A 15,540-nucleotide genomic window follows, 5' to 3' on the forward strand; every position below is an offset into this window, starting at 1 on the left:
CCAACTGATGCTCCTAGCTCCCAAAAAAGGGAACGTTGATTCTATTTTTTAAATTAAAAAAAATTATAAAAATTATATAATAGTAATTTTTAAAAGTAATAAAGGGTAAAATTATTATTTTAATATTACCACGTTATCAAACTAATGAAAATCCTAACGGTTGGCTAATGGTTGGACTATATGTCCAGCAAAAGATTTTTTTTGAGTATAGTGTCAATTCCAAAAACTAATAAACTCGTTAGTGATTTCGATTAAAATTTAAATAAATGGGTTATGTTGCCTTTTGTTTATCATATTAATTTATCATTTTTAAAAAATAATGTTTTAGTAGAGTGTATGACAGCCTTCTTATCTTACTGGTGAAACTTAAAAACTTCATTGGTAGTGTGTATTGAATAATTGTCAATATATCAAGGTTTAGTTTGATTGATATTTTGTTATTATCTATTATTTTTATTTTTCACTTTGTGCTTTCTATTTGTTTTTCACTTTTGTGCTTTCTATTTATTTTTACTTTTGTGCTTTTATTTAACTTTGTAAAAAAATAAATAATAAAATCAAGCAAATTACTAAGCTTAAATGGCATTTACTATAAAAGCAAAACAAGAGTACAATCATTAATATATTTATCTAGGGGCAGAACCGAGGTAAGAATAAGATCCTTAGATAAAGATGATTAAAAGAATTGAAATTAAAATCAAATCCGATGAATGGATAAAATTATGTGAGTAGATTAATAAGATATAAACAACAAATTAACTATAGTTAATTATATGAAGAAAAAAGATAGTTTGGCATTCAATTTTTATAGTCATACTTTATTTGAAACACCTTTTATATGTTAATTTATTAGTATTTTTGTACCTTTGGAAAGTACTTTCCAAGTGCATGTATAATTAGGAAATTAATTAGATAATAAGAACAAGGATTGCAGGTTTTAATTAAATATAACCAGTCACGTTCTCTTGTCCCTATCTGATTATTAATAGAGTCCATGGAGTAGGCATATATCCAAACCGAATGTAGATAGGCATGCAAAAGGGAGGCCTGGAATCACAATGTACATTTCAAGAGAATATTTCACCACCCGAGAGATATTTTCATATATTTATTATTTGTTAAACCCTGGCAACCCTATGCAATATATCTTTTAGCCTTATAATATAAGATTTGGTTGTTGAACTTGAAAGGTGTGGATTTCAGCTCTAAGGTAATTGTTGCAGAAAAATATAATTAATGATGGTGTTGCTTATTTGTGATCTTTTAGAAGAAAATATATATTATTCACAAGCATGTGATATTTTTATATATGAATGATGAATCGAAGTTTAATGACAAACTCTTTCTTCTCTTATTTAAGGTCATGTATATGGGATTCAAAGTTTGATGAGCAAATTTATAACTATGTTAATAATTATATTAGAGGCCTCAGTTTTATCACTTTGCTTTTATTTGTAGCATAAATGTTAACCTTGGAAATGTATTTTTGATGCAATGTTTGAGAAATAAGGGTTTTTTTTTTTTTGTGGAAAATAAGCTTTTTAAATATAAGGTATGGGAAAAACCTTGTAAGCTGTGAGAATTTCACTAGATAAAAGTGTTTCAAGGAGAAGGATATCATCTTGCTTTTCATTGATGTGAATAAATAGGTACAAGAGTACAAAGTCTAAGTGTCTTAGACGAGAGGATAAGTTTATAAGATAAGATACATTGTTTACAAGATGAATACAAATTGAAATAGATTACCTATTATGTTGGCAGAAAAGCAAAGATCTTCAAGCTGATGCAACTTTGTTAGTGACAGTGATGCAAATTGATTGGTGACCTTTTAACCTTCCTCTTACCTGTCTAGATTCCATCGTCCTTCCTCCTCTTCTCTCTAGTCTTAAATCTTTTTTCAATTAGTTTAAACTTATAGCATGCTTTACAGTTTGGATCATATACATCCTTATTGTAATTAAACTGGGTCGAGTGATTCTTTGATAATATCTTGTGTACAAAATAATAGCAAGAAATGGTGAAGCACAGATTAGAGGAAGAAGAAAGGTGAAATATTAAAAACTTGAAAGAAAAAAAGGTAGAAACTGAGTATCATACAATACAAGTAGAAGAAGATGAGGACATGAAGGCAATCTTGGGCATGCTTAAACAAAGAACCCAGCCAATAAATAATAAATGAGGAATGTGAAGAAGTTGCAGATCATGATCAACTTTTGGATTAAAGATATTTCAAGAGAAAATAATGTAATTTGTCACCCATAGATATTTGTTTGAGCTCAATCGATACAAAAACAAATACGCTCTTTATAAATTTGTTTATGTTTCAAAGACCTGTCTTGGTCAGAACACAGGATTGTACGTAGCTCACATGGTATGGTTGTAGTCAACTACAAAGGGAGATTGCAAATGAAAGAGTGGTTGATTACTAAACAACACTAATTTAGCCCACAAGTTTATTTATAAGAATGTTATGTAATTTTAATTTAAATATTTTATATTTTAACTATTATATTCAAGAGCATCGAAACATGTTATCTTATTTAAAGGTTAGATTTTGATTATTTTTCATTGCTTCAAATTATGAATAATATATTATGTAATTTTGAAAACAATGGATACTCTTTCACTATATACCTTATATCTTTAACAAAATTGGTAATTCAATTCATAAGGACCAAAATGAGCTTCATTCATATATCTCATGTAACAATTACTATGACTTTTTTTTTAATGTTGCAATAAACTCTCAGGGTCAGCATCTTGTTAAAATATTATTAAAGATAGGGAATTGAAGTACACTAAGGAAATGGGACATAAACCTTACCTCTAGAATTACATAAGAGATTTGAGATAGAAATCTTAGTAGAGGTATTACTTTCCTTGCATGTGTGATTTTTACAAATGCATAGGATAAATAATATTACTCTTTTACATAGACCTAAAGATAGAAAGTAAATAACAAATATTACTCCCTTACCATTATTTAAATTTGACATGAGGCAAATTAATACTGTCCAACTTTAGTATACCTCTTAATTCACTTGTAGCTTGATGGAACACTTGGAGACCTTAATGAGAATATCCATGGTTTGACAAAAAATCAACAACTTGATTCCCTTCTCTATAAATCTACGATATTCTATAAGAAAAAGTCTGCAAACATGTCCTTATAGTGGTAAGTATGCATCGGATATCATGGGAGCCTTGGCTTCCTTCCTTTATCATGTGCATAACTACCTTTGCATCTATTTTTATCCATGCTTTGGAGTAGTTATAGTCTCAGCATAGAAGGAAACCTCTTTGTAAAGCAAGTAATTCAGCTTTAATTGCATTGGTAAGGCGAAAGTTTTCAGAGAATCCAAATATAAGCTTGTATGGTCTCATGACACACCTCTTCCTACAACATTCTGAAATTGATCCTTGGAACTCCCATCCACATTTAACTTGACTTCATTGAACAATGATTTAACCCATCCAAGTAATATAGGTGTTATATAAGACTCTTTTTGAAAGCTAAATCTCCATAACTTTGAAATTTGTATGTCGCCCTTCCATTTCCATTTATGCAAAAGGTTTCCTTTGGAAAGCTGGCATAATAATTTCATAACATGTTATATTACTCTGTTAGGATACATTTCAAGGTCCTTGTGTTTTGCATCATTATGTTTTACTCACATAAACCAACAAATGAATAACGGTAGTAGAACCCAAATGTGGGTCAGTTTTGTATAATCTTTCAGTACCATGCCCATATAACTTGCACAATATTTTTAGGTTGAAAGACATTGATTTGAAAAAAATTAGCAAAGTGACTCTAAACTTGTTGTACTATCAAACATTCCCAAAATACATGGAATTAAGATTCGTCTACATGATAGCTTTGGCATTTAAAAGCCATATATATGCCTTTCGATTTAGCCGTAGATCAACCGATATCCATCCATGTACCAACCACCAAAGGAAAAAAGTAGTGAAAGGAATGCTTTTATGCCAAAGCAAATGGAAGACACTAGTTAATGGTTGTTGTTGCCGAATCAGTTCCCATGCAAATGGAAGACCTAGGTTTATGGTTTTGACTAATGCTTCATTTAGACTTAAGATTAACTAATTACTTACTTTTATAGAAAATTAATGCTAGCTTAGGTTCCTTAAGCATGTACGATTCTCTATTAAGATTTCGTACAATGGTCTAACTTAATTTAATTTTTTATATTTGTTTTTAATAATTGAGGGAGGGGGGATTTGAACCCTACTCTTTAGGTAAAGGGATTATGCACCAATTAATGAACCAAATGCTCATGTGTAATTTAATTCTTTATATGTTTATAGCTAATAAATTAAGCTAAGTTTTTTAAGTATAAGTCCTACAATTGACTGTGTATGCTTAATAGTGCATGTCTACCCTATTAACAATTCACGCAATTAATTCTTAATGGCCATGATCATATACTACCCAAACCATGATATTTAGACTAACTTTGTCAAGTCTTATCTAAAAACCTAAACATATCCTATTAGTGAACCATCAATAAAATGGGAAATAAACTCAAATTTGAATAAATATTAAATATTCCATAAAAAGCAAGTAAAAGTGAATTAAGCATCCACACTATATATTAATCTCCACCATAATCCTAAAAAGGAAAGTTTAGCCTAATATTTTCATAGCCTACAAACAAAATCTCAGAAAAATAAAGCATTTATATAAGAAGATTTAAAGAGAGAAAAATAAAGCTAGAGAGAGAACACTTTTTTTGTGCAACTTTTTCAAGCTTCTTTTCAAGATTTCCTCTTCTTTTCTCCTTGTGAAAAGTTTCCTCTTTTTTTTCTCCTTTTTCCCTTTAAAAGTTGCTATAAAAAATCTCTTCCTTTTACCTTAAAAATGTCTTTTTTTATACCCCTTTAAAGGGCCCTCTAATCTGAAAGATCGGAGGCTCTAAATTTAACATGTTTTATGTCGATGCCATGGTGCTGAGCTTACTGCCTTAGGAAGGTATACTTGGCTGGAGTAGCGTTGTGGTGCTAGTTGCTTTTGTTTGCTTGTTGTTTTGTGTGCTGAAGTGGCGTTGCGACGTTAAGAGCATGGTGTCGCAACACCAATGCTTTTATCTTGGGGCCTTGCTACTTGACCTAGTTGGCACCACGACGCTAGGAGCATGGCGCCGTGCTTGTTGCTTCAAACCTTGCCCCTTCCATCTCAATACTCAACCTTATTGCAATTCAGTCACTTTCCATATGATTTTGGCTATGCTTTGATCAAAATTAGTCTAAGTGATCAATATGAAAGTTGTAGGTCTTTCACTTAGCTTTCTAGTAATTCAAAAATCATAGCAATCAAACATAAGTAACTCAAATTATGCTTAGAAGACTGTAGCATGGTTAGCACCTCTATACACCAATCCACCCTTGCACGTTTCCTTTCAGCTACAGTCTTTCTTCATATATAGACTTTTAAAACAAAGGACTAAATCAGTAGCAACTAAAATTAAACATTTTAACACATAAGTGAACTAAAATAACTGAAATTTAATTAACATGATATTCTTTTATTTAATTAAAGAAAAGCAACTAAAACAACCTAAACTACACCTAAAACTAGAGAACTTAACCATTTTAGCACCTGAAATATAGACTTGTTAAAATGGGCCTGGCCCATTAGGCCAACTTATTTTCTATTAAATATAGGGTGGGCAAGGCTAGAAAATTTAGGCCCATATTAGAATCGGGCCTAAATGGGCCAACCCATTAAATCAGTGGGCTGAGGTGGGATGAAGTGGGCCAGCCCTATGGATCAAAAAAAATAATTTTAATTATTTAACTATATAAAATTAATAATTTACTTACCAATGGTATTGCTTATTTTATATATTTCAATGTCTTTAATCTTTACTTGTCAAATTAAAAATTTTAATTTAAATTAAAACTTATTATCTCTTTTTCTTTTATGGTAATGAATATTAGATGATAAATTGATAATGATTTAGACCTTGAGATATCATTGCTGTCTAAATAAAATTTAAATATTTTACTTAAAGATGAGGATTGAGGATGATATAAATGAGTCTTGATATTTTTATTATTTTGTTATATACTTATATTTATGGGATAGTAGTTTGTGTTAAAAATTTATACTTTATTTATGTAATTTATTTTTTTTATATTTGGTGTAATTTGTTTGTTTGTAACATATTTTTATTATTTAATTTATGAATTAAATCATAGAATAATTTTATTAATAGAAAATTTGTTAGGTAGAATTTTAAAAATAATTTTTTTTTGAAAAAAATAAAAATGGGTTAGCCCAACCTAGGCCATAGGGTAACAAGGGGTGGGCTGGGTTGAAGTTTTGGTGGCCCGTATAAAAAATGAATTGGTCTAGCCCAACCCATATTTTCTTAACCCACAAGGGTTTGGGCCGAGTTGGGCTTGGTCAGCCCATATTGACAGCTTTACTGAAATATGTTAAGATAACTCTATGTAATAGAGTTATCAACTAGGCAGTTAGAGTCATCATGGTGACATGGGAACAATGAGTACAATATTTTGGCATGGCTGTAAATTTGACTTTTTTAGAGTAATCACCCATGATAATTCCAATGTTCCTATCCTTTATCATTATCCAAATGGAGTCGATGGTTGGCTTTAAACAGTCATACTTAACACATACACGAGCGGTGCTTGGGTGGGTGCCATTTTCTGTGGCCTTATCGATATAGAGAAGGACACCGATGGTTGAAGCAATGACCATGAATCCGGATTTTTCAAATAAATGTGGTTTGAGGTTGGGGAAGGAAATCTATACCAACATAATGGAGGATTCCTTCACTGGAAAGAAATCCAGGGACCATTTAAAGGTTCACATTTTCTAGGTCAAAACGAATCAAACTTGTCTAGCCTAGATGCATTTGAAATCATGCTCGTTGGAGAGGTTGATAAGTATGTATTTATAATTAAGCCTCTTGATAATGTATATGCTCGAGAGGCCTATCCCCGTGAAGGCTTGGCGGATTTCAATCATTTTGGGCATTAGGTTGAACTTGCTGATCATTGAGAAATTAAATAGTTTTGAAGTGTTTCAATCTCATTAGAGAAGAAGGCTATTGTAAGCTTATCTTAGAATCTTTCAAGAGCCCAGGCTGGGATCAATGGTGGGTTGCTGTTAAGAGTAGTCAAGAGGAAGGATTTGTTTAGGGTTCTTTGTGATATCGGAAGTGGTGGCGATGCTTGCATGGAGGAAAACAACGCTTGTATGGAGGGTGGAGGTGTTGGCATGGATGGTTATGTCATTGCCGACTACTTGTCAAGAAGGCTCGGTGGTCGACCATTGGCCGGGGCATTAGTAGTGATTGTTGGGAAATCGTCGTGAGAGAGAGAGAGAGTTTGCATGAATTAGGGTTTTCTAATATAACAATTAATATGACTTATCTCAATAATTTTGCGTTTAAAGATATTCATGAATCGGGTCAGATGGGAGTTATCTAACTTTTCATTTTATAAGTTAAATTGAATCTGGCTCAACTTATTTATTTAATTACTATTTTGTAATTAAATATAAATTAAAAATTATTTTATTATGCTTATTATTTGTTGCTTTGTACTCCTTGGAGTGAAGTCAAGGTGAAGTAGAACTTTTGAATCATTTGAGAATATGTATATACATATATATATATATATATATATATATGGGTTATGATTTCCGGCATCATTATTGAGACTCAACAAATGAATCATTACTACAATATTATTTAGAGTAAATAGCTAATAATTAGACAAAATATTGAAAAAATAGCATTTATCTTTCTGTAATTGATGGCTAATTTATCAGGAGAATACCTCATAATTAAAATAATGAATTTGGAGATTGGTTTTTGACGAATGCTTGGGCAATATGTAACAGTTTGTGTACCTCTCTCAAAATCTAAAGCCTCGTCAATTTGGAATTAAACTACATACTTATATATTATATCTAAGTAATTAATTTAACATAAAAAAAAGGGGAGGATGGAATGCCTCTTCTTTCAACATAAAAATAAAGAAAAGAAAAGAAAAGAGATATTGCTAAGTTCTTGGTTCAATTTTTGTATCGTTGGAGTAGGACAGCCGAGCCAAGTGGCTTCTCAAACACGCATTTATAATTAAGTCATATAGATTGTTACAAGGAATCAAACCATGGGCGGTAGGTGATAGGGATTTGATATTACAACTTCCCTCTCCGGGGGCCGGTGGGATCATGCCACACCAACCTAATTGCAAGATATATAGCAATAAATTATTGTTGAAAAAAGTGCATTTTTGTTCTTTACTAATTCTTTATAATTAGCATTATAACATTCCGCTTTAATCATGTTTTCCAATATTGCTTTCCCATGACAATCAACCTCAAACTATATAATGTGACTTGACTTATTTACGCTTCTAGCATAATGTGAATTTTACTTGCATTGATTGACTCTCATTAAAAATATTTTTGTCTTAATTGTAATAGTAGTGAATAATTTATGTCTAACTATTATTTAACAAGCATTTGCAGTTGTAAGTAATTATTGTTAAAAATAAATAAAAAATAAGTATTTATGGTCAAGGTACAAGATAACAAATACTTTGTAACTGGAAGTACCTTTATAATAAATTCTTTTATTTTATTTTTTCTAAATAGCGGGAAAAAAGAATAAAAGAGGCAAAGGCAACTAGTGGTGGAATGTAAGGGCCGAATGCTGGAAGATTTGGGTTAGACCCAAGTACTGATTGGGCCTTGAGGAGTTTTTTAACATTAAATATTAGTATTCGGTCAGATTCTAAAGCATTGTCTGAGCTCTCAAGTCCAACTGCTCTGGGCTCAGCTTCAAGTATCTATATATAAAATGATTAAAAGGCAAAACCCCGCACAACTGTGCTGTCTCTTCCTTTCTCTCTTGTCACTTGCTTTTGCTCTGCAAAAACTCAGTCAATCTCTTTGATTGCTCATTCAAAAAACAAAAAGGAATTGAGAGAAATGGGAATAAAAGGAATAGCAAAGAAAGTAGTGGGAGTGGGAGAGATGGGATTCAACAAAGAAGGTGGAGTCATTAACTGGTTTCCGGGCCACATGGCCGCCGCCACCCGCGCCATCCGTAACCGCCTTAAGCTCTCCGACCTCGCCATCGAAGTCCGCGACGCCCGTGTCCGTTCAATATACCTTCATTACTATGTTATATCATCTCCTAATAGTATTTCGTTCTCATTTTCTGTACTAGTAAGTTTATTTGTTTCAAAATAATTCTAATTTTTTTTAATAAAAAATATTTATTTGCAGATTCCATTTTCGTCCGCTCATCAAGACTTGCAGCCCCATCTCTCTGCTAAAAGACGCATCATTGCTCTTAACAAGAAAGATTTAGCCAACTCCAATGTCCTAAATGTTCGTCTCTCTGTGTGTGTGTGTATATATATATACATATATATATATATATATTCATTGAATTCGTTTTTTTTTTTTAATCTTCTGCTTCGTTTGATTGTTGCCTTTCTACTTTTGCCTTTTGTTTTCGATAAAAAAAACGCGTTCAAATACTGGAAGCTTTCCTATGAAGCAATTATTTTTGAATATGCGTTGCGTTTTAGTTTTTTTCTCGTATCAATCAAATATTGTTTCGCCTTTTAGCGGAAATGGCTAAAGTAACAACCAAACTGAGGTTTTACTAATTCTTTGTAGTTCTATGTCAAATTAAAGCTTTACTATTGTAATTATGTGTTTTGTGTTAATTGTTTTTCTTTGTAAATATAATGCTTGTTGTTTATTATTATTTTCTGTAGAAATGGGTTCGATATTTTGATTCGTGTAAGCAAGATTGTCTTCCTATAAATGCACACAGCAGAAGTTCTGTTAGAAAGGTTAGTTGATGCTCGGCTTTGTTGAAAATGAAAAACTTGGGTATAAATTTTTGCTTCGGAATGAATAACATATAATTAGTGATTACTGACTGAATGTGTGTTGTGTTGTTTTTCAGTTCTGTAGTAATTGCTAAGTATTAGTTATTGTTGTGATGGCTTAACCTAGAAACAGGAACCTCGACCAATTTTCTGACTAAAACTTGGAAATTAATCTTTTATGGTAGCATAATTAGTTGATCTTTAACTTCCATGGCTTTTTCAAGAAGGTTGTGTCTCCACTGTGATGGTTGCAATTTATGAAATGATCTTTTTCTGAGCTTTAAGAGTGTTTGTTACTTGAAATGATATATAATAATGAAAAAAATGGTGGATTCGTTATATGATTAGAGGTGACTCATGCTGCATGCACAGAATTTTGCCTCTTGTCAAATATGAGCAGGAGAAGGAAGACTTATGAGAAAGAGGTTTCTAATGGGGGAAGTTAGTTATTGCATTATAAAATAAGTTGCATCAATATAGCTTGATACGAAGCTACAAATCTATCTGTTTAGATTGGGCAATTTGTGACATCTTGTAGTAAATTGAAGTATTCAACTGGCTTGCTCATTGGAAAAAAAGGGGAAATGAAAAGTATAGACCTAATTTTTGGTCATCATCACATATGCTGATAGTACGTATGAAGTTTATGCTGCAAAGACATGGTTTATACGTGTACTTCTGCATATTGTCTCTCTCTGATAATGACATTATGATTCAAGTGAATGAAGCATTTCCATTGTCCTAGAACTGTTTTGTTTGTATACAAGATTAGTTTCTAATTAGTTGAGAGGAGATTACAACTGTGCTTTTAGGTTCACCTTTGCTACTCCCTCCTTCGTGGATGAGTGTAGAGGCCTAAGCAGCTCAAATTAATCGTTTGATAAATTATAACTTTCCGCATATTTTTATTAAATTAATACAAGTACGTTTTTAATTTTTTCATTTGCATTTGATTTAGAAGAGTTTGAAATCATGCTTTTAATTTAGTTGACTAAGTTTGTTGGTGAACGATTGCCTTTTTATAGTAAGCATTGCTATTGCATCTCCTCTGTAATTGGTTGAATGTATAGTTACACTTACAATATTCAAGTGATCCCTAAATGTTATTTCTTCACATTTTATCTCCAGCTTCATTTATGCCCTGGCATCACATATATTATTCTTTATTAGCTCTCTCCTTTTTGTGGTTCCTTTATACTAGCTTCTTGAGCTTGTGGAGTTCAAACTGAAGGAAGTGATTTCGAGAGAACCTACCCTTCTTGTTATGGTGGTTGGTGTTCCTAATGTGGGGAAATCAGCTTTAATTAATTCAATCCATCAAATTGCATCAACTCGCTTTCCAGGTAAGATGTTGCTTTTTAGGTTTGATTTTAAGATAGAATTGCAGTGAGAATGGTAATTGATTGAGTTCCTGCTTGTTAGTAATTTATTCCAAATCCATTGACCTTGAGCAATAATAGTTGGAGTTTTATGCATAGTGCAGGAAAAGATGAAACGAGCCACTGTGGGCCCATTGCCAGGTGTTACCCAAGATATTGCTGGGTACAAGGTCAAGTGTTCTACTTTTCCTTTCTCTCTCTATCTCTCTTTCTGGTATTTGCACATGCCCAACAAACCCAGAGCCATGCTGGAGTTGGCTATGTTGTGGCCAATCAATACCATGGCTTCTGTTTGTCATCTTAGGGAGCTTCAGTTTATCATGTTCCTTTCTAGTCTGGTTTGTAAATTGTAAGTTGTAAGTCTGGCCTTGGAGTTGCATTGTCTAACATGCCTTGCAAATATTACTCTAACTCAAGGGCAGCTACTCGGTTTTGGCTCATCTAATTCTTTTCATGTCAAATCAGGCCAGATTGTTCAAGACAATTAATGAACTTGTCATTTTGGGTTGACCAAGTTGATGTGAAATTGATTTCATGTTGAAACAAATAAATAATGATGGCAGGTTGACTTGTTTATGTACATAACCTATTTATGATCATTTAACCCCCGAGTAAAACCTCAATTTTTATTTTCTTTCATTTGTCAAAATATATTGATACAAAGTAAATTGTGCAGTCAGAAGATATTTTTGTTAATTATATTAGAAAGTTATAACAATTTAACGTCAATATTATCATGTTGAATAAATAGATTTTGATTTTCTGTTACAAAGGGTAATTAATTAAGCATGTTAATCTTAAATCATATGCATATCAACTGATTACGGCATGTTTAGTAAATGGATATCTGAATCATGCTAGGGTACCTGTGTAATAAGAGTTGTGCTTATGTTGGTGATAATGAATAAGTAATGCTTTTATCAATTTTGGCTGCATATTTGACTATTGACATGATACAAGCATGTCCTTCCAACAGAAAGTGCCACTTTGCTGTTGCCATTGATTTGATTTGGTGATGGTCTTGGGCATTAAAGTTCTACAGACATCAAAAGTTTGATCCTTATTTAGAAAATTTCTTATGTTTTTGAATTTTGATATATGTACGATTAACAATGATGATTTGTCTACAAAACTGTCAAGTACGTGTTGCTCTATCATTTTTGTTAAAATCATTTGCTTTTTTTTCTTCATTTTTTCTCTTTCTAGTTGTTTGCAATGGAAGTGTTTTGACTTCCATTGTTACTCCTCATGGTATTTTTTTTAGCTTCAACATAGCATTGAGAACTGATGTTTTAATATACCTTGTGCTCTACAAACTTACAGATTGCTCATCAACCTAGTATATATGTGCTTGATACACCAGGAGTGCTAGTTCCAAGCATCCCAAACATAGAGACAGGGTTAAAGCTAGCTTTGGCTGGTAATTCTTTTCAACTCTGGTCTCTGTACTCTCCTTAATGGCACTATATGTCTTACATGAGCATATGCTCATTTTCTAATGTTCTTTGCTCAAATGGGGATTCAAATATGTGGATTGTGAACATGCATAGTGTGTTCCTGCAGTTTCTTGAAATGTTTATGTTGTTTTATGGTTCATGTGGTGAGAGGGACAAAAAATCTGAGAAGTGTTTTCAGGACAGTTGCTGCATTTACGCAAGTTGGAAGTCGTTATCAGAAATTGTTTTCTGCAACATTCCTTTTCTGTACATTGTTGATTTAAAAATTTCATAAGAGGGAGCATCCTGAATAATACTGATGTGCTAATAATATAACTCAATTCTATCAAAATCATTGTTTTTGTAAAGGGTTCTTGAATATAAAATAAATTTGGTAAATACTAGATATATAAAAAGGTCAATTCTTTTTTTTTTTTGGAAGAAAAGCGAATTCTTTAATACCAAACAAATAAAGGTTATGGGAAAAATGCTGGTTTTGGATTCTCTGCATCACTTGGTGTTTGGGACGATTTAAGTCAACTTTACTTGTGATGCTCTTGTTACAATGCCATTTAGATATACAAAATTTTCTGTTTTGTGGATCGTCATGTTTTGATAAATCCATTATCATCATCGGGGATAGATCCAAGATTTATGTTTACCGAAGGCAGACTTACTAAAAAGTACTCATTTCTTCCTTAGAAAATAGTAGAGATAAATTTTTACAAAAAAGGAAGACACATATAATATGAAATATTTCTTGTAGCATAACTGGCAAATGATGCTTATATTGAGAATAATATAAATAAACAAAAGTTATTGTTCTATATAAACTAAAACTTTTTACAACTATTTCTTACAGATTTTTGTAGTTAAAGGCATTGTCAAAAAATTTTCATTATCAATCTCATATACATCGATCGTTGTAGCAATAAATGCTTGTCTAACTTCATAAGAAATATATTGATGACACACTCATAGAGTTATCAATTGACTTTTTGGAAAGACAAATACTTTTATTGAATGCTTGAACCACATGTTTTAGGTACCTGGTCTCTTTCCGATGATGGAAGCTTTTGATGTTTGGTTCATATATTACTTAACTTCTTTCATTTCATATCATTTATCGTTCTTAAGCTTCTTCTGAAATTTCGATTGAATGCTTGAACCACATGTTTTATGGTATGTTCGGTAGCCACGTTAGCACTAGTGCGGTGCGTTGAGGACTATTTGCACTGCAAGTATTCATCTCAACATTTGCAATGCAATTGAAACCATTCACAATGCACCACCCCCACGATTAGTGGGTAATTGCCACTAGAGCACAAGTGGTCTAGTAGAGATTCTTAGGTTCTGCTCAGCACAACGGTAAAATTGGTAGTGGTGAGATTGAAAACATCGGTGTTGGTGAGATTGGTGAGAATGTGATGAGTTTGGGAGTTGCATTGTTGAGATGGAAACTAGTGATGAGACTTGCGTTCGACAAAAAAACAACGATGGTGTTGAGGTGAGGTGTAATGAGAAAAGAAAATGACCATTAAAGACATTAGATATAAGTTTGTATTTTATGTAATTTTATTATAAATTTGACATTTACTAAGAGATCAAAATCCATGAGAATTAATACAATTTTTTTTTTTATATCAAATACTACTAACTATTGTTAATAATTCTATATTTACAGTTATTTGAACATAACAAAGTAATAGTATTTATTCTTAATTATTTATGTATTTATATTTTTTTTATTTCATATAATTAATTATGAATGTATTATTTGTTTATTTATAAATCTATTAGCTAAGCAGATTAGTTATATATTTCATGGTTATTTATTCAATTATTTATTTACTTATTTATGTTTTCATACTTATGTACATACGTGTTTATTTATTTTGTTTGTAATTATTTATTTATTACATGAAAGTAAAGAATGAAATATATGTAATAGAATAAAATAACTGTTATAAAGATAAAAAGAAACGATAATATAAATAAGTAAAGAAAAAGGAGCAAGACCCACATTGTTTGGATGGTGGAGTATGAGGGAGGAGAGAGATAAATGTTCCCACCACCCATCCATTTCTTCGTTGTAATTGGAACTATTTCTTTGTTACAAAAGATCCTGCTTAGATAAAAAAGAGTGATGGGTTAAGGGGTGTTTATATGGATAATCTTTCCTTTCTCATTGTTTTTAGTGGGTTGCCTCTTTAGCAATTTGTTATTTTGTCTTTTAACCAATAGATTGTGCCTACTTCAAAGCACTTTAATGGGCTTGGAAAATCTATTCTTATGTCAGGGTATTTTTGGTAGTGACTCATCCACTGTGGACTAAGATTTCTGCTGGCTCCTTGTGCTGGCCGATTAGCCACTAATCATGGTTGTTGTGTGATGTGAATGGTTTTAATAACAGTGAATTTGTTAAGTCACACGCTTGCAGTGTGAATAGCCCTCAACACGCCACACTAATGCTAATCATGGCTACTGAATGGACTGTTAGCCTGCAGGGGATGAATTACCATCAGAAATTCTTTCCAAATCCATTGAAGTGCCTTGAAGTAGGCACTACTAAAAACAATGAGAAGAGAAAGCTTATTTATGAAACTCCCGGTTAACCTATCTCTCCTTTTTTGTCTGTGTGAAATCTTTTCCAACAAGGAAATCCTTTCAAATACAAGGAAAAAAATGGATGATTGGGGGAAAATTTTTTGTCTCTCCCCCCACCTTGTGCTTCTTTATCCAAACAATGTGGGATCTTGTTCATTTCTCTTAACTGTTTTTTTATTATCTTTTCTTTTTCTATAATATGATTTTTT

At 32.0% G+C, this 15,540-nt stretch overlaps 1 protein-coding gene across 2 annotated transcripts; it reads left to right on the forward strand.

The window, feature by feature from the left end:
- Positions 1 to 8,903: 8,903 nt before the first annotated feature.
- LOC110415182 (P-loop containing nucleoside triphosphate hydrolases superfamily protein) lies at positions 8,904 to 13,664 on the forward strand. Of its 2 annotated transcripts, none has more exons than XM_021426747.2 (6): positions 8,904 to 9,160; positions 9,293 to 9,397; positions 9,793 to 9,870; positions 11,111 to 11,252; positions 11,388 to 11,458; positions 12,612 to 13,664. In XM_021426747.2, the coding sequence occupies exons 1-6, from the start codon at positions 8,993 to 8,995 to the stop codon at positions 12,744 to 12,746; spliced, it is 699 nt and encodes a 232-aa protein (XP_021282422.1). In that variant the 5' UTR covers positions 8,904 to 8,992; the 3' UTR covers positions 12,747 to 13,664. The 2 variants fall into 2 exon arrangements, with proteins under 2 accessions (XP_021282422.1, XP_021282423.1); XM_021426748.1 differs by having other exon boundaries at positions 11,393 to 11,458; positions 12,612 to 12,742.
- The last annotated feature ends 1,876 nt before the right edge of the window (positions 13,665 to 15,540 follow it).

This window comes from Theobroma umbraticum, unplaced genomic scaffold (genome assembly GCF_002168275.2).
Source record: "Theobroma umbraticum cultivar Fairchild unplaced genomic scaffold, ASM216827v3 scaffold_147.0, whole genome shotgun sequence".
In the NCBI taxonomy this organism is placed as follows: Eukaryota; Viridiplantae; Streptophyta; class Magnoliopsida; order Malvales; family Malvaceae; genus Theobroma; species Theobroma umbraticum.

What these genes read in the sequence shown, in the direction of transcription:
- LOC110415182 (XM_021426747.2), top strand. Translation starts at nt 8,993, where the DNA reads ATGGGAATAAAAGGAATAGCAAAGAAAGTAGTGGGAGTGGGAGAGATG. An exon ending in CCAACTCCAATGTCCTAAAT is followed by an intron (nt 9,398 to 9,792) that starts GTTCGTCTCTCT and finishes TATTTTCTGTAG; the next exon opens with AAATGGGTTCGATATTTTGA. An exon ending in AAGATATTGCTGGGTACAAG is followed by an intron (nt 11,459 to 12,611) that starts GTCAAGTGTTCT and finishes ACAAACTTACAG; the next exon opens with ATTGCTCATCAACCTAGTAT.